This window comes from Suncus etruscus, chromosome 9 (genome assembly GCF_024139225.1).
Source record: "Suncus etruscus isolate mSunEtr1 chromosome 9, mSunEtr1.pri.cur, whole genome shotgun sequence".
In the NCBI taxonomy this organism is placed as follows: domain Eukaryota; kingdom Metazoa; phylum Chordata; class Mammalia; order Eulipotyphla; family Soricidae; genus Suncus; species Suncus etruscus.
Window position 1 is genome coordinate 86,664,879 of NC_064856.1, and position 23,034 is coordinate 86,687,912.

Genomic DNA, 23,034 nt, shown 5'->3' on the forward strand with positions numbered 1-23,034 from the left:
TAATAGGATCTGCTTTGACTTAAAAGACTTTATTTAGAGCCATAAGGCCAGAGAAATGGTATACAGGAAGTGAGGTTCTTGCATCGCCTGTCCTCACGCAATGCCAATCCACTGAGCACTGCCAGGGGTTACCCCTAAGTACAGCACCAAGAATAGCTCTACCACAGGGTGTAACCTCAACACCACCACACCACCCTAAAAAGGAGTTTTGAACCTAAAGAACTAGATAGATAGGCACTGAGTAGGAGGTGGGAGCAGGACCAAATCATTTACTAACTAATTGGCATTTAGTGGGAAATTAATGAGGTTATTTATGTGTTTTAGATGTGCCATCTTATTTAAAGTGTTTCAGGAGAGGCTACATAATATAGCAGGTAGGGCACTTTGCCTTGCATACTTCTGTTTTGTTTTTGTTTTTTTGGGCCATTCCTGATGACACTCAGGGGCTCAGAGATTACTCCTGGCTGTGTGCTCAGAAATCGCCCCTGGCTTGGGGGACCATTCAAGATGCCAGGGGATAGAACTGAGGTCCATCCTAGGTTAGTGCGTGTAAGGCAAATACCCTACTGCCTGCGTCACCGCTCCAGCCCGCCTTGCATACTTCTGATCCAAGTTTGATCCCTGGCATCCCATACAATTCCCCAAGTCCTACCAGGAATGATCCCTGAGCATAGAGCTAGAGGTAAGCCCTGAGCATCTCCAGGTATGGCTCCCTAAAATAAATAAAACAACAAAAAAGTGAGAAATGCTCTTCCAGAATATCTTTGCTAGAATATTTTATGCACTATAACTCTGAGAAAAAAAAATTTTTTTTTTTTTTTAGTTTTTGGGTCACACCCAGCAACGCTCAGGGATTACTCCTGGCTCTATGCTCAGAAATCGCTCCTGGCAGGCTTGGGGGACCATATGAGATGCCAGGATTTGAACCACCGTCCTTCTGCATGAAAGGCAAATGCCTTACCTCCATGCTATCTCTCCGGCCCCCAAGAAAGAATTTTTAAAATATTTGGAAACCCCTAATGGGTTCCATCTTGCTGCTGAGCAAGTTGCAGTCCTGGCCCTTGTGACCCATGGCTGTGCTGTCCACGGCTGGTGGAAACTCAGAGTTTCTCTCTTCACATTGCTCTCTTATGGCTATACTAAGCTCCTTAATCTTCTCAGCGCATTAGTGACCTTGGCTAAAGAAGAATTTCTTGTACTCCATGCCCTGGGCAATCTACTCCTGTAGCATTAGGACAGCCAACTAGAATCTTCTTTCTGGGTCCCCTCGCCTCATTGTCTGGAGTTGCATTCTTGATTCGTGGACTATTTCTGGGGATGAAGTAATTTCCTTCCTTTAACATTTTCTTCCCCAGGGCCACCTTGTTTTGTTAGCCCGAGTGTGTCTGATGTTCTTCTCTGAACACTTTCCAAAACTTTCCATCACTTGTCAGCTAGTAATTAGCCATAGATTCCAGGGAGTTGCCTTAAGGCTATGGGGTGCCAGGATCCTCTCATGTACCTTCCAACTGGCGGGTGAGGAGTAAACTCTAGCTCTGACCTGCAGATTCCTCTTCCCCTTCTGCAAGACTGGTCTCTGCTTGTCTTTGTAGTGGAAGGTTTATGATAAGGACACTCATTCAGGAACAGGAAGAACCTTTGCTCCTCTGGGGTATTTAGGTCTTGGGTTCCTTTGGTTTTAATTACATTTCAGATGATCCTTTTTAGCTTCTCTAATTCTTCCCTGTAGCAAATAGAGTCTCCATTTGAAGAGAGGATGATAATTCATCCATGCACTGAAATCCTCCTCAGCTACTCCACACCAGGATGCAAACAGGATAGTGTAAAACACTAATGACTAATCCTACGAGGACAGGCCCACATAGAGTTTCCAGCTCAATAATAATCAAATGCTTTCTAAATGCAGCAAGGTATCAGAAAAAGGGATACAAATTGTAATCTGTTAGAAAGGGATTGTACCCCTTAAGAGAAGACATTTTCTGTGGAAATGATGCTCTGGCTGGCTGAAACTGAAAAGGACAATGGGTGTGTGTTAGGAAATGAGGAGAGAGAGATGAATAACATATGCAAAGGTCCTGTGGCATGAGGAAGCCTGGTGAATGTGAGGGGCTGAAATATAACCCACGGGGTTAGGGTCTAAAAGCAGAGAGGAATCTAGAAGAAGCTGAAGAGATAGGAAAAGGAGATTCTCCCCAGCCCAGCTGAGCATGTATGTTCTAGAAGGCTTTCTATTACTGTTTTGAATTCTAAAAAGCAAAGGAAAATATTTGAACTATTTAGTGCTCTGTCCTGTCTCCTATTTAAGTTTAAATGGGAAACTCCTTCCGGCCCCTTGAATTTGCAAAAATCTAGGCTCTTGATACGTGCCATTTATTTATTCATTTAAAGATTTCTAAAAATTGATTGATCAACATTCCCAACCCTCAGTGACACAGTGTTGATGAGCACAGACAAGGAAGGCAAGACAGAGGCGCTATTCCAGCAAAGTGCATCTGGTACTTTTTGGAGGAAAGGGATGTGCTCTAACCTTTTAGGAAATGCCTGTCTGTGGCCCTGCCAGCTACTGGCCATGCCTTTGTTCTGTCTGCACTCCCAGCCAGCTTTTAAATGACTAGATGGAAGATGCTAAATGAATCTTTTCAGGCTTGCTTGGTGGAATGGCAGCATGTTACCAGATGCATCTCTCAGCGTCTAATCTTGGCTGACCCAGTTTCGGGGCTACAGATGAGCACGACAGTGCCCATCAGTTCTGCTATCTAGGTCATTAAGCAGCCCCACTCTGCTCACGTGAGTCTTCCAGCAGGTGCAAAATTCCCTACACAGTCTTCCAGAGGCTATGGGTGGTTTTTGTGCAACTCAGTTGGGGGTGTTGCCTAACTATAGATTGATCAGACTTCCTGATTCTGGGGGTGAAAGGAGGCACCCGATTGGGAGGTGGGCTCTAGGTTTTATAAATGAATGTAGACTCCCACGGGGCAGTGGGTGGAGGTGATAGTTTCCAACCCCCTGGTGTTCCCTCAACTGACAGCTCAAATGCAGGATAAAAAGCCAGAGTCTTTATTATTGCACAACAGTACAGAATTGCACATAAGGGACAGAAAATTTTTAGTTCTTGTTAAGTTCTACTAGTGCCTTATATGTCTTACATATTCACCCTTTATCAGTTGGTTATTGGGTGAATAGTTTCTCCCATTCCGTGGGTGGTCTTTTTTATTCTGGTTCTCTTTTCCTTTGAGGTACAGAAGCTTCTTAATTAAATGCAGTCCCATTTGTTCATTCCTACTCATTTGGTCACTGGTGTTTCATCCTTGAAGATATCTTTAACTTCAATGTCATGATGTATTCTGCCTGTATTTTCCTCTATATAACATACAGTGTGAGGTCTGATATCAAGGCCTTTAATCCATTTTGATTTGACCTTTGTGCCTGGTGTCAGGAAGAGGCCTGAGTTCAGTTTCTTGCATGTAGCTGACTAGGTTTTCCAGCACCACTTGTTGAAAAGGCATCCTTGATTCCACTTCACATTTTTTAGCTCCTTTATCAAAAATCAACTTACCATGGGGGAGCTGGAGAGATAGCACAGCAGTAGGGCATTTGCCTTGCATGCAGCTGACCTGGAACTGACCTGGGCTCAATCCCCAGCATTCCATATGGTCCCTCAAGATAGGAGAGATTTCTGAGTGAATAGCCAGGAGCAACCCCTGAGTGTCACTGGGTGTGGCCATCAAAAATACAAAAAAAATGTAAAAAACAAGAAAGGAAGGAAGGAAGGAAGGAAGGAAGGAAGGAAGGGAGGGAGGGAGGGAGGGAGGGAGGGAGGGAGGGAGGGAGGGAGGGAGGGAGGGAGGGAGGGAGGAGGAGGAGGAGGAGGGAAGGAAGGAGGGAGGGAGGGAGGGCCCGGAGAGATAGCACAGTGGCGTTTGCCTTGCAAGCAGCCGATCCAGGACCAAAGGTGGTTGGTTCGAATCCTGGTGTCCCATACGGTCCCCCGTGCCTGCCAGGAGCTATTTCTGAGCAGATAGCCAGGAGTAACCCCTGAGCACCGCCGAGTGTGGCCCAAAAAAAACAAGAAAGGAAGGAAGGAAGGAAGGAAGGAAGGAAGGAAGGAAGGAAGGAAGGAAGGAAGGAAGGAAGGAAGGAAGGAAGGAAGGAAGGAAGGAAGGAAGGAAGGAAGAAAGGGAGAAAGAGAGAAGGAGAGAAAGAGAGAGAAAGAGAGAAAGAGAGAGAAAGGGTGCTGGAACAAAATTGGGAACATTGGTGATGGGAAAAGTGCACCTGTGAAGGGATGAGTATTGGACATTATCTAACTGAAAGTCAACCATGAACAGCTTTGTAATTGTATCTCTTGGTGATTCAAAATAAATTTAAAAATTATTAAAATATTTAAAGGAAAGATAGTGCAAGGTCTAAGGCACTTACCTTGCACACAGCTAACCCCAGTTCAATTCCCAGTGCAGCATATGGTCCCCTGTGCCCCAACAGGAATGATTACTGAGCACTGATCTAGGAGTAAGCCCTGAGCACTTGGGGTGTGGCTCCAAGGCCAAAATTAATAAAATAATACTGTACATATCAAGATGATGGGTTGGAGACTCCAACCACACCTTCTAGATGTGTGGATTTGAACAAGATGCTTGGTTTTCTATAACCTATGAAAACAGAGCAATTGTCTCTCCCTGAAATACCTTACAGATGAACAGCCTCAGTTTCACTTACCTGTACCATGTCTGACAATGTGGCCAGGCTCAAGATGAGAGCAATTATTCCGAGATTAGCAAATTGTGGCTCCCTTTTCTGGATTGGGCAACAGAGGCAACACTTATCTTTGTCCAGTTGAGTCTTCCCATACAATTTCACCATTCCTGTTATAACTCATCGATTCTAGGTCACTTGCAAGGAATAAGCTCTCTGCCCTGTGACCCCCCACTCCCAAAATGCTCCAATCATGTGGCACTGCCTTCCTGCCTCTCCTACAAGAAATGACAAGTTCTTCTCTTTCTTCCCTCTCACCTCTCGCCCTCATGTAGGTGAAAATCGCATTGAGGTTCTGGCTGAAGTCTGGGACCACTTCTTCACTGAGACCCTCCCCACCCTGCAGGCAATATTTTATCCAGTTCAGGTCAGTCTCACTGGGCAACAGCCTCCTGCTGCCTCAGCAGTCTGTGTGTTTTCTTGGCCTTGACAGGCCGGGGCCTCCTGGTGATTGGAGGGAGACGAGACGCTTGGGCACTTGAGTTGGCAACTGAGCCAGTTGGAGGAGCTCTCTTGATTTATATTTAGCAGAGAAGAGTGTCTCCATAACTAGTAATTTGTCAGCTCTCCTCACCCTCTTGGTTTTGCATATGTCTTTATATTCTCAAGTGGTTTGTTTTCTTTCTCTTTAGAAGTAGAGAAGATGGAGAAAGGAAACTTTTATCCCCCATTCCTTTTTTCCCCTCCTTACATCCCCCACTTTTTTCTTTTTTCTTTTTTTTTTAAGCACAGATTTGTTTGTTTTGTCTCAAGCTCACACCTGGAAATGTTCAGAGCACTTCTGGCTCTGTGCTCAGGGATCACTCCTGAAGGGCTTCCAGGTTAGCACACTCCACTATAGACCCATTACTGCCAGGCTGAGCATTACCAGGAGTATAGAATGACCTTCAGTTGGGGGAACCATATGGGGTGCCAGCGATCAATGGGGGTGAAGGCAGGCAAGGTACTACCCAATGTACTATCTCCTTGGCCCTTCAAAGCACAAATTTTTAGAGGTAGGATTTGGTACCAGGAGTCAAACCCCAGGCTTCATTCTTGTCAGTCATATATCTAGACCTCAGAGGTACACCCCTGGTCCTTGAAGCACAATTTTCAAGCAGTGTCCTATAGTTCCTAAATTGTGGGCAAGGAACAATGATCTTTGGACTTGATCAGAGTTCCCTGCAGATGAGAGGTCACTTTATATAGAAAGAACAGTGACCTGGAATCAGTCCTGTGGTTTTAGATCAAAGCCTTGTGCTGCTCAGAACATGCAACACTTCATTTGAAGATTCAGAGCTTTTGAGTAAAAGGCAAACAGCTTGTATTTAGCTTTCTTCCTCTGGGCCCTCAGCTGCTTCTACCAATCTTCCCAATTCCCATTGGCACTCCTGAGATACTGCTTGTAGGACAAACAGTGGCTGGATCAGAAAAGGGTCTCTGGTATGCCAGGTTCACTCATTGATACCCTCAGGAAAGTAGAAGCATCTCCATCTCCATTCAGTGTTGCTTTAGGCACTCCTGGCCTTCCCTCCCATTGGCAGTAGAGCTTCACAGCTAATGATGCTACATTCAAGCTTGGGCACTGGGTGCAGAAGAGCCACATTGTCCTTAGCAATGATCTTGTACCTGAGGTAAGGGCCCACATGTTTTCTTTGCCATGAATGCAGGCTCAAAACATATTTGGAGTTCTTTGAAATAGAGTCAAGGGGCCAGAGAGATAGCATGGAGGTAAGGCGTTTGCCTTTCATGCAGAAGGATGGTGGTTCGAATCCCGGCATCCCATATGGTCCTCCAAGCCTGCCAGGAGCGATTTCTGAGCATAGAGCCAGGAGTAACCCCTGATCACTGCCAACTATGACCCCAAAACCAAAATAAATAAATAAATAAATAAATAAATAAATAAATAAATAAATAAATAAATAAATAAATAAATAAATAAATGGAGGTCAAAAGGACAAGGGAGATAGATAACTTAGAAGAGCCCAAGCTGAGCAAATGTAAGGACTTGCTTAAATTTGATTGCTAATATCCCAGATATGATGGGTATAGTCCTGGCTGGAGTCTCCTGGAACTTCCAAGCTGGACCATTCCACTATAGACCCATTACTGCCAGGCTGACCATTGCCAGGAGTGTAGAATGACCTTGAGTAAAGAAATTATACCTGAAGAGTCTCTTTCCCAGTGATTCCAACTGAAGCTCTATCATGCAATCTGCTGTTGTTCCCTCTCTTCCTGAGTTCTATCCTGCTTCCTACACTTGTGAGGATAGTTTAGTCTCTGTAACCACACACTTCTTCCCTGCACTGCTTACTTCTCATCCAGAAGTGGTTCTTCTCTCAAATAGTCTGTAAGAGGAGATATTACAGCACTTTCCAGCATACACCATGCCCAGAGATTCATTCCTGGTGCCATCATTCCTGATTCTCCATCACTGGATACAACTCTAGAGACCCTCAGCATTGCAGGTTCTAAGCATCCTGCAACACTTACATTGAGCAACTGGCTCAGTTGAACAAAATGGCTGTTCTAGCTAGACCTCATGAGCACCACATGGGAGCCCATCCACCAAAAAAGCCTCTCATAGACTTGGGAATGGGGGATGAGATTCAAAGTAAGGTGCTTGCCTGACATGTGTGACACTATGGGGTTGATTCTGTGCAAACAAAACTTGGAGCCAGAAGTAGTTCATGAATTATTATCTTGTTCACATACCATCCTAGATTCAATCACCAGCACTGAGACAAAAACAAGCACAAAAGACAGACCTGAGTTGCCAGATCAAAGACAGGCCTCTCTCAAAAGGAGAGACCAGCATTGCAGTCTTGGAGGGCACACAGGGGTATATGAAACTCACAGCCAGGCTGGAACCCCATGGTTTCAGGGTGTGTTGTTATGTTTCTCTAGATAAATGGTAAGGCCTAGCCACCATTGCTATTGCTTTGACCACCCCTTCTCTCCAACTTCCCAAGTGTTACTCTTGCTACTGGTCTAGACACTCCACTTGAAGAACCACTGAGTTTGGTACTGTTGCTTGGAATACCCAGATGCCTTTTATTCCAGCCAGATCCTTCTAACAGCTCCCTGATTGTGTCTGTGATCTTGAACTAGCTCACTTCACCCTTCAGCTTTGAGTTGCCTGCAAGTTTCAAGGGTATGGGTTTTGTTCTGCTCTAGGAAAGTGACTGGCCTGGATATGGAGTAAGGCATGGATACCTTGAGCAGGGGTTAGTGCTACAGTGGTGTAAGATATAAAGAGGAGTGTAGCACCTTGGAAAATGAACCAAAGCTGGTTGAGGAGAGCTTGGTTGAACTAAGCTTACAAATGTAGGTAGGTAGTACAGTGTCCCTCTTGGATCAAACTATTCTTTACTGGGGAGATCACACCCTGCAATACTAATGGGTCACTTCAAGCTCTGCATTCTGGAATCATTCATGATGGTACTTGGGGGGGCATATAGGATACCACGGATCAAACCTAGGTCAGCTCTAAAGCAAAAAAAAAAAAAATACCCTATCTGTTGCTTCAGCCCTGGATCAGATTACTCTTGAACATGCTTTTCTGCACCACTCTAAGGAGTTATAGGAAATATCTGGGGGATAAGAAACTATGTGCTGCTTGGAAGAGCACCCTAGTGACATCTTTGGCTACATAAAAAATGATCACTTTGGATATCTGCTGTATGTATATGTGCACAGAAGTTCTGGGAAGTGGTTCTCCATTCCCACCATGGTTTAGAAAACTTTGGGGAATCCACCATTGGACAGAATGGGGTTGAAATCCAGTTCTTTCTTGGGTAAGTTCTGCCATTCTGGGTTCCAGGACAAGCATCCTAGGAGATCTAATTTGTTATTTATATCTAAAATATTTTGAGAGACAGAGATGCAGCTCCATGTTAGAGTACGGGCACCACCAGGTGAGATTCTAATTTTGATCTCTGCCACCATATTTCTTAAAATAAAAAGACAATATTTAAAATTGTATATAGCACACAGCCACAGTTTAATTATATGTTAGGATTAATAGTGATGACTATTGGTTTTGTTTGGAGATCCTACCTGGTGGATTGTGGGAAACCAAACATGGTGCTAGAGATTAAATCAGAGTCAGTTATCTGCAAAGTAAGCACCTTTACCCATTATTCTGAACTCTCCAGCCCAATTATCGTTATTTTTGTTCTCTATTCCCCTTTCCAGATGGTTGAACAAGCCCCTTTTCAGTTTCTTTCCCCTTATATATTACCCACATTTATGTAAGCTGATGTTTCTCCTTCTGGGCCTGGTATGTGTTGAGTGTCCAAGTTTAACTCATATTTTTGAGGAGACTACTTTGATGTGGGGAGGTGGTGCTGGTCTGGTCTTTCCATCTTCTCTCACTTTCCTGCTGACCCCTCTGAGCACACAAGTCAGATCACCCTATTGTACATGCCATGTATCATCATTATCCTTGGGGTGACTGAGTTCAGCAGTATGGTACAAGGGAAGCTTTCATTGTCAAAGATGGGTTCTAGTCCCTGGCTCTCCATCTTTTTCTGATAGGCCTTGTAAACACCTTGTCTTCACAACCTCATCCTGGGTGCACTATATGGGTCATTCTCCTAAACTTTGGGGCAGATCCAGTGATCTCTCACCCTGACTCGGTGCCTATTCTGTCATCTCCAGGGCCAGGAGCTGACTATCCGCCAGATCTCCCTCCTGGGCTTCCGGGACCTGGTTCTTCTGAAGGTAAAGCTGGGGGACTTACTGCTGCTGTCACAGTCCCAGCTGCCCTCATCCATCATGCAGATGTTGCTCATCCTACAGGTGAGACCTCAACAGAGATGTGGCCCCAACATAGGAAGGGAAGTAAGAAGAAACCTATTGTCCATGAGGAGGGAAAGGCTGAAGTGACGAGTGTTTCAGTGGAAGATTCTTCAGGCACCCCTGTATCTTAGTTTACTTGTGATACCTTCCCAGGGCTTCTGTATGATCTCTGTGCTGGTATCCTGACAGGGGGGCAACAGGGGAAACAGGAGCCTGATGCTTTCATTACATAAGAAAGTTACATACTTTTCACAGCTCCTGGTATGTTCTGGTGTTCCAAAGTTCAAGTAACTGGACACTGAAACTAGAAAGTTCCAAGGCACATGGGCTTCTGCAGTGACTACAAGCAGAAACCAGCATGGGTTAAGAGTCTGGATTTCTTCCTCCAGCATGGATCAAGAGTCTGGATTCCTTCCTTCCTTCCTTCCTTCCTTCCTTCCTTCCTTCCTTCCTTCCTTCCTTCCTTCCTTCCTTCCTTCCTTCCTTCCTTCCTTCCTTCCTCCCTCCCTCCCTCCCTCCCTCCTTTCCTTCCTTTCTTCCTCCCTCCATTCTTTTATTCCTTTCTTCCTTTTTCTTCTTTTCCTTCCTCCCTTCCTTTCTTCCTCCCTCCCTTCTTTCCTTTCTTCCTCCCTTCTTTTCTTCCTTCCTCTCCCCTCCTCCCTCCCTCCCTTCCTCCCTTCTCCCCTCCCTTCCTCCTTCCTTCCTTCCTCCCTCCTTTTCTCCCTTTTTTCCTCCCTTCCTCCCTTCTCCCCTCCCTTCCTCCTTCCTTCCTTCCTCCCTCCTTTTCTCCCTTTTTTCCTTCCTTCCTTCCTTCCTTCCTTCCTTCCTTCCTTCCTTCCTTCCTTCCTTCTTTTCTTCCTTCCTTCCTCACTCCATCCCTTGCTTCCTCCCTTCCTCCTTCCTTCTCTCCCTCTCTCCCCTTCCTTCCTTCTTTCCTTCTTTTCTTGAGAGATCTGGATCACATCCAGCTGTGCTTAGGGATTACTCCTAGCTTTTCTCACAGATCATTCCTGCTGCTCAGGGTATCAGGGATCGAGTCTTAATCTAACCTCATCTGATCTCTCTTTGTCTTGGTCTGTCTATCACCTCTCTACCTCTTCCCTTTTCCCCTTGACTCCCTTTCTGAAGAATTTTGCTCAATGCTTTGTTTGGACTTGATCAAATATAAAATCCCACTTCTACCAAGAAACTCAGAGGTTTGCCTCAAGTATGTAACTCTGATGAGCTAACATTTCATGGTTCATGGCTATGTGCCAGGCATGAGCCATGGATTTCCAGTGTGCTTCTGTCTGAATCAAATCATGGAGATGACTCTGCCTATGAGATGGACAGCGTTGCTGCTTCTATTTTATAAATAAGAAAACCAAGGGCACAGAGAAATGGTAGGGTGCTGGCCTTGCATGTGGCCAACACAGGTTCAATCCCTAGAACCCCATCTGGTCCCCTAGGAGTGATCCTTGAGTGCAGAACCATAGTATACTCTGAACAGAGCAAGGTATGGCCCCCAAACAAGGAAATAAGAAAGTTTAACCCTGGAGGTTTGTATTCTTGTTTCACCTTACAAATCCCTACTCCACTCTGCCACCAGGTCCCTTAACAAAAGGTAGTGATATTTACGCTGTGGAAACTCGGGGAAATCGTCTTGGTCTAGCTTGGATAACTGACACCCCTTTGCCTAGTTTGCAGTGATTGTTTTTATAGATTGATTGACCAATCAGTATTAATGTGGCCTCAGAGAGTCCTATGCTAGGGGTGAAGATATACAGTTCTTAAGAAACAGAGTTTGTAGGGTGAACTTTTCCCCGAGGTGACTCCTGTACTTCCCCACCAAATTCAGAAAGATGCAATATTAATTCTTCAGTTGTATTATGGAAGATGATGTCAGCCTTCTTCATCAGCCTGTGAGACCTTTATCCCCAGCTGGGAGCCTCTGATTTCTTTCTTCCCTGCTGTTCCCAGCTGTTGATCTCTTCCTGTTGTCCATCGAGGTCATCCTTCTGAGCTTTCTCCCTTTTCACTAAAACCAGTGAGGAAATGGAGGAGGAGGAATTACTTATTAGAATGAGAGGGAATGTAAGTGGCTCAAATGTCAGGTCAAGTATCCTGGGAGAGGAGAAGAAAGAGGACTAGTAAAGTGTTTACCTCAGATCATTGTCTAAAAAGCTTAGAATAGATCTGGAGTCTGAATAAGGAGTCTAGAAAATAAGACCTTTGGGATTTACAAATGAACTATGAGGAAAGTGCAATGTACACTTCCTGTTTCATTCATAACATTTTAGGGATGAGAAATTATTCTACTATAATTTATCTTTTTTGGGGGGGAAGAGTTTCATTAAGCTCTCTCCTGCATTGATGTTAGAACATGAGGGGCCACTGTCTGGCCATGAAAAGTATTGATAACATTCTCACATTCTGGCTGAACAAAACACCCAATGAGACACTACTGGGGACAATCCAATGGCCATGTGAGAGACTGTTGAGAAAAGCTACCGGAAACAATTCAATAACCATGAGACACTGTTTGGAACAACTCAACGATCAAAGAGACATGATTGAAGCTCTTGTCTTGCATTCAGCCAAACCTGGTTTGACACCTGCCATTATTCCTAGTCCCCCAACAACTACCAGGAATGACCCCTGAGCACCATTTTGTATGGCTTAAAATACAAAATAAAAACAAAAAATATGAAATATGAGACACTATTGAGAACAACCCAGCAACCATATAAGAGTATGCCATTGCTTCCCAAACTCCCTAAGGATGGACTGGCTACTTTCCCAGGAGAACCTTCATTTTGTCCTGGTTCTTATTGCAGTTTGCTTTTCAGCAGGCTTCATACTCTTTTCAAATTTTTCTTCTTGTATTTGGGCCACACCAGGCAATGCTCCGGGGTTACTCTTAGCTATGCTCTCAGGAATTACTCCTGGCAGTGTTTGGGGAACCATATTGGATGCCGAAGATTGAACCCAGATTGACTGCTTGCAAGGCAAACTACTGCCTCCTGTAAGGTCTAGCTCAGCTTCAGACTCTTAATTTGGTACCCACTAATCTTAGGAAAAATTATGGCCTTTGTCCCCAGCCACTGGACCCTGCAGAACCCAGAAAAGAGAGACCTGTCATAGAGACCTGTTAAATGTGTGTGGGCATCATACAGTATTCCTTTGTTGGCTATGAGAGATGTGATTGGAGAAAGTTCATGACCATGATGAATGTGAGAATCAGGTGATAGATAGGACCTGCGCTCCCATTCACAAATGAGATGAGATGAGATGAGATGATGGAGGGTTGCATTTGGCTCATGAATTCTGGCCTAATTTGTAAAAGGGTTAGTTCCTGTGCCTAAGGAGCTTTCCATCTCCCCACTCAGCCTTTCTCCGTTGTCCTGCCTCCCCTCCTGCAGTCTCCCAGAAACTTGGAAACACCCTCCTCCCAAGCTTCTAGACGACACCCTTTTAATGCATGGCATTTGGCATTATTTCCCTAGGGGCCTTAGGTCTCATTCTCTTGGCTGTGTTTCTCCTCACCCTGGGAGTTTGAATCTGAATTTGGAATGTGATGAATGTGGGTCTTGCCCTTTCAAAGGTCCTTCTTCTCTAGGGGAGAGTGCTTCTGGATCCAAGTGGAGTTTGCAGGCTGCACTGCCCTGAAACTTGGCTGCTCCAGGAAGCTGGGCACTCTCTGATCATGGGAACTGTTCCCTTCCTCACCACAGGTCCTGGAGCTGGTGCCTCCTGCCTGGTTCAACAGAGCAAAGAGTGTTTCTCATGCCTGCATCTCTTCCTTTTCCTTTGATCTTCCAAAACATGCCTTGAGCAAATCTCTCTGACCCTCTACTACGATTTAGGGTCCATATTCTCCTAAGGTGTTTATGGGTTGCATGCTCCTGCACTCAGGCTATCTCCATAAAAGGACTGAATCTGAAATGTTGGCCAGTATGGAGATCTGCCTCCTCCTGGGGGTGGGGGGAGCTCAGCCAGATTTAATAAAAGCCCAGATTTGATGCCTTCCAAAGGGACCTGGCAGCAAGGACCTATGCTCAGTAGAACATAATGTTCCATTTTATTCTCTTCTATCACTATCTTCAAATTCTTCATAATGTTTGAACAAGGAACCTTATATTTTAATCTTTTGTGAGGGGTGGGGTGGTGCCACTCAAATGGTGTTCAGAAAACCCAGCGACCCAGCAATTCTCCGTCCTGAGCCAATGGTTTAAGACTGAGCCAGAGGATATGGTTCTTGTGCTGAGGAATTCTCAGGCCACCTCAGACTTGCATTCAGTGATGCTCAGATACCACAGGGCACCAGAGTTGAACAGAAGTCAGCCATGTGGAAGACAAGTATCTTCAACTCATTGTTATCTCTTGAGCCCGAAACATTTCCATTTCGCACCAATCCATAGCCTTTTGAGCATCCAGGCCAGGCCCAGGCAGAAACTTCCTTTTCTATTGTCTTCCCAACTTTTCCTACTCTCTTTTGTCATCTCTCTGCTTATGAATTATGAGGGGAGAAATTGGGGAGAACAATTCATGGAGGGGGCTGGAGAGATAATACAGTGGGTAGGACACTTAACTTGCATACATATGGTTTCAAAAGCACTGCTAGGATTGATTACTGAGCACAGAGCCAAGGAGTAAGACCTGTGCATTGCTAGCTGTGACTGGAAAACCAAAATTCAAATAAATTAAAGTCTTTCTTTAAAAAAAAAAAAGAGAGGCTTCATTTCAAGGTAACCACTTAAGTTGGGAAGATAGTCCATCAACTGTGAAGAGAGGAACTGGGGATGTGATTTGATGAGCCATGTGACAGCTTTCATATATTCTACTGGTTTACTCAGGAAACTCACATGTGTTCCTGAGGGAAAAGAGGAACATACACCGGACACACATCACATGATCAGAAAACAGTCAAGAAGCATGGCAGGGTGTGTTTATAGTATGCTGCAGAGGAGAGCGGTGATTCTTTTAGTCTCTGCTGACTGTTGCTGTTCTGAGTTTGGGGGTCTGGGGTCACTATTAAAGCATTCAAGCAGTTGTTCCCAGGTGACCACAGGCTCCAAATTGCCAGTTTCAGGCCAGTCCATCTGTTCTAACTTTTTCTAAGCTCAAAAAGTCCTAAATGTTTTGGGGTAGAAAAGAGAAGGCAGCATTAGGAGGCGTGGAGTGGGATCGCCTCCTGGGGCCCAGGAAGTGGAGTGGGCCCTGTTGTGCCCAACCTGCTTGAAGAGGCCCATAACTGTGGGGTCTGATCCCCTTGGACCTCACAGCTGCATTTCCATTGCTCTCTGGATGTGAAGCTAATGGAACAGGGTACCCACTGGCAGGGGTCCTCAAACTTTTTAAACAGGGGGCCAGTTCACTGTCCCTCAGACCACTGGAGGGTCTGACTATAGTAAAAACAAAACTTAATGAACGAATTCTTATGCACACTGCATATATCTTATTTTGCAATGAAGAAACAAAACAGATACAAATACAATATGTGGCCCGCGGGCCATAGTTTGAGGACCACTGGTACTATGGCATGCTCACTGACTTTTGTTCTTCCTGGATATCTTAGAGCGTTCATGAGCCCACAGGCCCCAGTGAAGCCTACCTACAATTGGAGGAGCTGGTGAAGCAAGTGGTTTCCCCCTTCCTCAGCATCAGCGATGACCGTGGCCTCTCGGGACCCACCTTTGCACTGGGTAAGGGACATGTTTGAGCGGTATCAGGGGATGGACAAACATCATCTTCCTGAGCCTAGTTCTGTGTTGCTGCTCCCCACAGGGGCCTATACACATCTCTGCTATCTCCCTGCTGACTTGGGTCTTGACAACTTCATCCTATTCAGAGATTCCCCCCCACCCCCACCCAAGTGAGAGCTGACCCAGGAGTGAAGGCACTTACCTTGCATGCCACCAACTCTAGTTCAATTCCCAGCCCCACTTGGTCCCCTGAGCAGCCCTGAAACTCCTTAATCCCCAGCATGGCAGAAATCTGTGCAGAATCCTAGGTCATCACATTGCACCATTGGCTCAGTTAACTGAGAATGGCTAGGAGGGGAGCTCCAGACCTCCTAAACATCATGGGGAGACCTTCCCTCACAAATATCACAACTATCCAAACCCCAGAGTCAAGACTGGCACTCCCAGATTGGTACAGAGGTGGAAGGGAGCCCTCAATTTGGGATTCTTCTGTATCCTCTTTTTGCTTTAAGGGAGCTGCAGCTGAGTTTGGGGAGAAATGTGAAGGGAGCTGCCTTGCAGCTGGAGTCCCCCTTATGCCTGCCTGGGCCTCATCACTGCAGAAAAAGCAGCTCCAACTGGCACTTCTCCTCAACCATTCCTGTTTCTCTGGAGACACCAGTTTGACCACAACCGCTGCAAAACAGAGGCTGCTGGCCTCAGCCTGCTGCCTGCCTGGCCCTTCCCCAACTTCACTCCACCCAGGAGCAGGAGCCAGCCACAGCAGCATGAAGAGACGGAGAAACGCATGTCTGTCCTCCCCAGCCCTGAGCTGGGGTGGGGGGAGTCCTTCCTTGGAAACCTACACCCCCCCTTTTTTTTTTTTGGTTTTTGGGCCACATCTAGTGTTGCTCAGGGGTTTCTCCTGGCTATGTGCTCAAAAATTGTTCCTGACTTGGGGAACCATATGGAATGCTGGGGGATGAAACCCCAGTCCGCCCTAGGTCAGCCGTGTGCAAGGCAAATGCCCTACTGCTTTGCTATTGCTCTGCCCCCCGCACCTCCTTTTTATATGCCCCACAGGCTCTGCTCACTGAGTGTGGGGCAAGCCATTTAGGAAATGTGAGGCCATCTTCGGGGCAGGGGCTCCCCCACCAGCCAGGTTGGAGCCCATTACAGGAAAAACTGGGAAGTCTGTTCAATGAAGACTAGCTCTAGGAGGGGTACCTGCAACTCTCCAGCTGCAATAACAATAGAATATATTTTGTCCAATTCTAAAGCAAAAGCCTGGGTTTTATTCTTGAAACAAGGACTGTGTTGGCCCAGTAGGGGAAGGGCTTGCTCCTCTTTGGATTGCTCTCCGTTATGATTATTCCAGCCAATTATCAGAAACCTGGTGCCAGGCAAAGTGCCACAAACCTGTCAATGACCAGAACCAACTCATCCCTGCCCCTCCAGATGGAGCTGTGAGGACGTCACAAACAATAGACAATGGTGACTCATCCACAGAGTCGGAAGCACCGAAAAAACTGGGGTCTATGCAGGGTGGTATGAGGGTTGGAAGCAAGGTATAGCTGGACTTGAAAATCTGAGAGGGCTTCTGGGAGGAAGTTATATCTATGATGAGCCCTGTAGGATGGTTATAAGTTGGATGAACAAATATGGAAGGGGTACTGTACCACTTGGGAGGGTATCGAAGTGGAAAGAATAGCGAACAGGAAGGCAATGCAGAATGAGGAACTGAAAGGGCCTCAGAGTTGCAAAATGGCAATGGACAAGAGACACAGTCTTGTGAGCACCTTGCTGGGCAACTAGAGGTCACTCCGCGGAGTAGGACTGATACCATCTCATAGGGGAAGCCAGTGAGCAGGAAGGCCCCGAGCTACTGCCCTTAACCGCTCTCTGCCCCACAACCTGGTCCGATGTGTCCTTTCCTGGGAGGCGACAGGGAGTTCCAAGAGGAACCACAGAGGACCCACTGCTGCCTGCTCCTTCTTGGATTAGAAGCACCGAAGCCCAGACATTTACTGAACTTGGGGTGTGCACAAAAGCTGCGGCAGCCTCAGGTTGCACATTTTCCCCGAGTTCACCCCTTTACCTGTATTCAGTCTGCCCTTTTGTGAGATGGAGAGAGTAGTGGAAACTTGAGAGAGATAGGCTAGATGGACACAGCCTGAGTCTCAGAGTCCAGGAGAGGCTCAGCTGTGTCCACTTGGGGCCTATGGAGTGTGAGTGCCTATTGGCCTCTGCGAAGGACATCTCAAATGCTGCCATTCTGTCATCCTGTGTACGCACTGACTGGTCGCTCCAGGGAGCTGATGCCTTTCTGGTTGTATTGAGTCCCAGGGACATTTGTGGGAGTCTCTCTCTCTGTCAGCCAGTTCCCAAACACAAGGGTACAAGGGTGAGCCTGACCCCCTAGATGACCAAGCTTGCTTCTGGTTGGACAAAGCAGTGTAAGGTCATGGGTGAATGATTGTACCTATGTACATCCCCCTTCCCAGCCCTGACATATTTCTGAGGGATGGGGTGGAAGCAGATTGCCAGAGGTCAAAGCTGTGTCTTGGTTCTACTTCCCAGTCGCCTCCATGGCTGCTCCTGGCCTTAAGCACCAGCGGACTCTGCTGGCTTCCCCTCTCCCCAGTGTCTGGGGCCCAGCACCCCTCTCCATTGTGTATGTGTGTGGGGTGGCCTTTCTCTTAAGACACCAACTTTGCCTCTTTACAAACCAGCATTCAAGGCTTTCAGGTGCCTGGAGAGGGACCTCACAAAGAGCTTGGTGTGTAGGGGTCACAATGCAGCATCTGGCAGTCCCCCTGTCACCCAGCCTGAGAGATCAAAGTCCTGAGAACCAAATCCCTAACAAAGGTCTCCCGGAGCCGCCTCCTCCAGACTTGCTACTTTCTGGGGGTTTGAAAGGAGCTGCCATTCTTGGCCTTAGAGCAGTGTGGGGATGAATATGGACCCCAGCGGGATGCCTGATGAGGGAGGGACTGAGGGATGAGGACCCCATTCCCCACCTCCGTGTGAAAGGCCAGCAGGGGCTTGGGGGTATGTGCAGGCCCTTCTTCCTGACTACAAGGGGAGGAGTCCTGCAGCTTCATTAATCTTGAGGGATTTCCTTGAGAGAAAAGAGGGAGCAGAAGAAAGGAGAGGAGAGATAGTGAGGTCAAGAGAAGTGAGAAGAGAGAAGAGAAGGAGGAAGGAAGTGGAGAGGCTAGTGGGAAGGAAGGGAAAGGAAAGAAGGAGGAAGAGGAGAAAGGAGGACAGCAACAAGACACAACAGGTGGAAAGCCCCCCAGAGACCTGTCCAGGGAGATGAGCCCAGAGAACACCGCTGACACACCTGTCTGAGGATTGGCTCCAGGGCCTGGTGGGATTTCGGTGAGGAAATTCTGCTCATGACACTTTATACAGTCAATGGCCCCTGCAGTCCCAGTTCTGCCAGACCCTGTCTTGGGAATCCAGCAGAAAGCAGGTGGAAGAACTGGAGCCTCTCCTGAAACACCAGCAGGAGCCGCTGTGTGACCAGAGCGGTCCTGGGGTCTCAAACTCAATTTACCTGGGGCCGCAGGAGGCAAAGTCGGTGTGATCCTTGAGTGCAAAGTCAGTAGTAAGCCTTGAACATTGGGGGGTGTGACCCAAACAACTAAAACAAAACAAAACAAAAAAAGATTCCTGGGGCTGGAGAGATAGCATGGAGGTAAGGCGTTTGCCTTTCATGCAGGAGGTCATCGGTTCGAATCCCAGCGTCCCATATGGTCCCCCATGCCTGTCAGGAGCAATTTCTGAGCATGGAGCCAGGAGTAACCCCTGAGCACTGCCGGGTGTGACCCAAAAACCACAAAAAAAAAAAAAAAAAAAAAGATTCATCTAGGGCAGGACCACAAAATGTTGTACAGGGCCTCCAGTTTGAGACCCCTGACTGGAAGATGCTGCCTGCCTGGGCATGAGCCTAGTTGGAAGCAGCCTTGCTCCCAGGGATCATTCTAGGTGACAGTTGTTGGGTGATCCTGTCACTACATCCTGCACTCAGCCTGCTGTTTGTTCTCCTCTTAGACTGTGAGCTCTTGGGGTGCAGGGAGCACTGGGGTTCCCTTCTACCTCCCAGACCCCAACATACACCTTACCTGTGAGTGTGAGTTGTATGAGTGATGGTGTGGGAATGTGTGTGTGTGTGTGTGTGTGTGTGTGTGTGCATGAGAGAGAGAGAATATAATGGATATGTGAGTGTGGACGAATGTGAGGGTTTGACTGTGGATATATGAACTGGTGTGGGTATGTGAGTGGGAATCCCACCAGCCCTTCAGCACAAGGACCTGAGGACTTGTTATCACTCAGGACCTGTGGTGCTAGGGAGACTCAGCTACCCCAGTGGAATCAGGGCCTCCAGGACTGTACCCAGCTGTGCTTGGGTATCATCATGTGGTGATAGGAATTGAACCCTGTCAGGGTGCCAGAGCATGCACCCTGACCGCTCTGCTGTCTTGTGCCCACCGAAATGCGTTAGGAAGCCCATCCAGCCAAAGCCATGGATTTCAGAGACTGAAATGGGAATTTTGAGCAAATTGGGTGAATGAAGCTCAGGTTGCAGCTGGGACAGAGACAAGGTTCTTGATGGGAAGGGGTTTGTTTGGTGGACATCCTGCGTGGGGCAGCATCTGCACAAAAAGTGCCACAGATTCCTGGGGGCCTTATTTCATCAAAGCCCCAGGAGGGGCAGCCTCCAACTCTCCTTATCCCAAATCAATGAGAAGCTTCTCAGCACCCCCATCCTCCAGCTCCCTTCCAGCTTTTGCCACTTCTGTCTTGCAGCCCGACGCCACTCCAGACACCGACCCAAGGTGACACTCGTGAACTACGGTTCCCCAGTCACAGCTGCCAGGCGACCCCAAAACGACTCGGCCCTGAGCCCGCTGACGGAACAAGAGGGGGAGGCCTACCTGGAGAAGTGCGGCAGTGTGCGGCGCCACACGGTGGCCAACGCGCACTCGGACATCCAGCTGCTGGCCATGGCTAATGTGACGCACTCGGGCTTGGGCCCCGAGCCCGGCAGCAGCGAGGAGCGGCGCCTACTGCGGCCGCCCAGCTTCCCTCCACCCCACCGGCAGTGCTCCAGCGAGCCCAACATCACAGACGACCCCGACGAAGGCTGCTGCCAGCTGGAGGAGGTGGCTGGGGCCGAGCAGGAGGGCGCAGAGCTGAACTGTGCTTCCCTCAGCTGAGGCCTAGCTGTTGCCTTCACCAGTTCCCTCTGTCCCCATGGCCCTGGGACAGTGCTCCTTGTCTCTTTGGGGAGAGGGGTGTCCAGGACTGCTGAGTGTCCCCTCTCCACATTTGTGACTGTGTCCAGCCCTGAGCAGGCCCGTTTGACCATGTCCACTTGCTCGTGGCCACTCTGGTCAGCAGACTCATGGCCTCTCTGTGCTTTCCTCCTCCCTCTACTCCAGACTGACCCAGGGGACCCAGGAACTCACCCTTCTTTGTTCCAATTGCTGGAGATTGTTTAGAATACTACCAGAATCAACAGGAATGTCTGGATTTTGGGGTGCCTTTTCAGGTTCCTGTGATGAGCAGCTTGTGTGTCAAAAACAAAAGAGGGGTGTAGAGGCCAGAGTGATAATGCAGCAGGTAGGGTGTTTGCCTTGCAGGTGGTTGAACTGGGTTTTTGATCCCCAGCATCCCATATGATCCCTGAACCCAGAAGGAGAGATTCCTGAGTGCAGAACCAGGAGTAACCCTTGAGTACTGTCTGGTGTACCCCCACACAAAAAAAAGAAAGGGGAGTGGAAAAGGAGATCTATTCTCCCTCCCCACTCACCAGCCCCTGGCTCTGTGTAGAGCAAATGCAGCCATAACCCAACATGATAAGACCAACATGATGCTAGAAGGCACCTCCCTAAATTTGGTTCCTCAAACGCACCAATCTCCCCACCTATCCCCAGATCCCATATGCTGCCTCTTCCAGAAAGGCCTCTAGTTTCCAGGACTGGGAATGACCCCACCCCCACCCCCGACCCCTTTCATCAGCATCAGCTTCACCTGGCACTACTCCGCTGGCTTCCTCCCAAGGATCTAACCCTCGGTGGTGCAGTGGATGTGGCCTCCTCTCATTTCAGAAACTCACCTTTCCCCTCTGCCCAATGGGCCCCTTGATGCCCACCAAATAGTCTGTTCCTGGATTTGACTTGAATTTATTTTTTTTAATGTGCATCATTTCACACACACAAGATGTTTGCAAATATTTGCACGTAAGTTCTTGCACTGTGCATATCCCATGGGTGTCTCTTCAGGCAGAAGAATTCACAAACTCAGTAGGAAAGAGAAAGCAAATGAGATGGCCACAGCTCCCCTGGAGGGCGTGGCTCCTAAACCCCCAGTTCTAAGCCCCAGGAGGATGTGCTGTTGTCTTCTGTTTGTTTGCTTATGGAAACACTGAACAGAAGAAGGTCCACTCACTTCTTGTGTGTGTGTGTGTGTGTGTGTGTGTGTGTGTGTGTGTGTGTGTGTGTGTGTGTGTGTGTGTGATTTTTGGGTCACACCCGGCAGTGCTCAGAAGTTTTTCCTGGCTCCATGCTCAGAAATTACTCCTGGCAGGCATGGGGGTGGGGGGGGTGGGGGACCATATGGGACGCTGGGATTCGAACCGATGACCTTCTGCATGAAAGGTAAACGCCTTACCTCCATGCTATCTCTCCGGCCCCTCCACTCACTTCTTGAGTGAAGGCCTATACCAAAGGGAACTAATGTCTCAGTTCTTTGCAAGGGGTCGAGATCAAGAGGACAGGAACTTTTACAGAGGGAACTTTTACAGAGATACTCGTCTCCTGTGATTAAAGAAGTACCCAGAAGTACCTGGAACTGATCCCCTGTAAGGTCTCCAAATCTACTTGGGTCACAGGCTGTGACAGACAGGACAGTGCTATGTCCTTAACACTGCTTTCCCCACACTATTCCTCCGACCTGAGCCATAGGGATAGTACAGCAGATAGGGTGCTTGTTTTCCACGAGACTGACTACAGTTGGATCTTTAGCATTTATATGGTCTTCTGAGTCCTGCCAGGAGTGATTCCTGAGCAGAGTCAGGAGTAAACCCTGAGCACTGATGGGTGTGGCCCCAAAACGAAAAACAACCAAACAATAAAACACTGTTCCCTCTGAATCGAGCATTTCCTTTCATCTTGAAACCCTGCTCTCCCTGTAGATGACTTTTGGACCCATTGATAGTAGCTCCAGCAAATAATAATAATTAAAAAAAAAAAGAGCTAAATCTCCTTGCTTTCCTAACACCTTGCCGGTATCCTATTGGACCTGGGAAACTTGGCTTATAAAGCCTCAGACTTGTGTCCGCTCTGCTTCCAGTGTAGCAGAGTTTGAAGCTGCCCACAGGGAAAGCCCACATCTGCAAGGTGACCAGATTTGTGCTTGGAGGTGGTTTGCAATTTGGAAGTTCGATTTAAAAAGTCGTTTCGTTTTCATCCTTCTAAGAGAGCAATGAAGGAGAAATGTCAGGAAAAGAGCTGAGAATTTCAGAACAAAAAGGGGTGGATAAAGCCCATCAATTGCCTAATGCACGGTAACAAATGGAACCTCTGGTAGGGAGCAGTGAAATGATACATTCAACAAATGGCTACTACCCTTTCTGATACACTTAGTATTTATTGATCAAGGCCAAGTGACTAATCATCCTTGGGTTTTTTTTTTTTTAGTTTACAACGTTAACTGATACATGCTTAAAAAATATTTTTGCCTTTCCACCTGCCACATGCCCCCGCTTAGGACAGCGGCATCAGTTAAATAGGTTGCAGACCCAATGTACTTTGCTGCTGCTGTTAGC

At 47.4% G+C, this 23,034-nt stretch overlaps 1 protein-coding gene across 1 annotated transcript in view; it reads left to right on the forward strand.

Annotated features, from left to right (window-relative positions):
• PRR5L (proline rich 5 like) overlaps nucleotides 1-20,955 on the forward strand; it is a 196,213-nt gene extending 175,258 nt beyond the window's left edge. The window contains exons 6-9 of the mRNA XM_049779994.1: nucleotides 5,028-5,119; nucleotides 9,394-9,534; nucleotides 15,092-15,218; nucleotides 20,013-20,955. Coding sequence (XP_049635951.1) covers nucleotides 5,028-5,119; nucleotides 9,394-9,534; nucleotides 15,092-15,218; nucleotides 20,013-20,422 — 770 coding nt within the window. The 3' untranslated portion in view covers nucleotides 20,423-20,955. The remainder of the gene's footprint in view (nucleotides 1-5,027; nucleotides 5,120-9,393; nucleotides 9,535-15,091; nucleotides 15,219-20,012) is intronic.
• The last annotated feature ends 2,079 nt before the right edge of the window (nucleotides 20,956-23,034 follow it).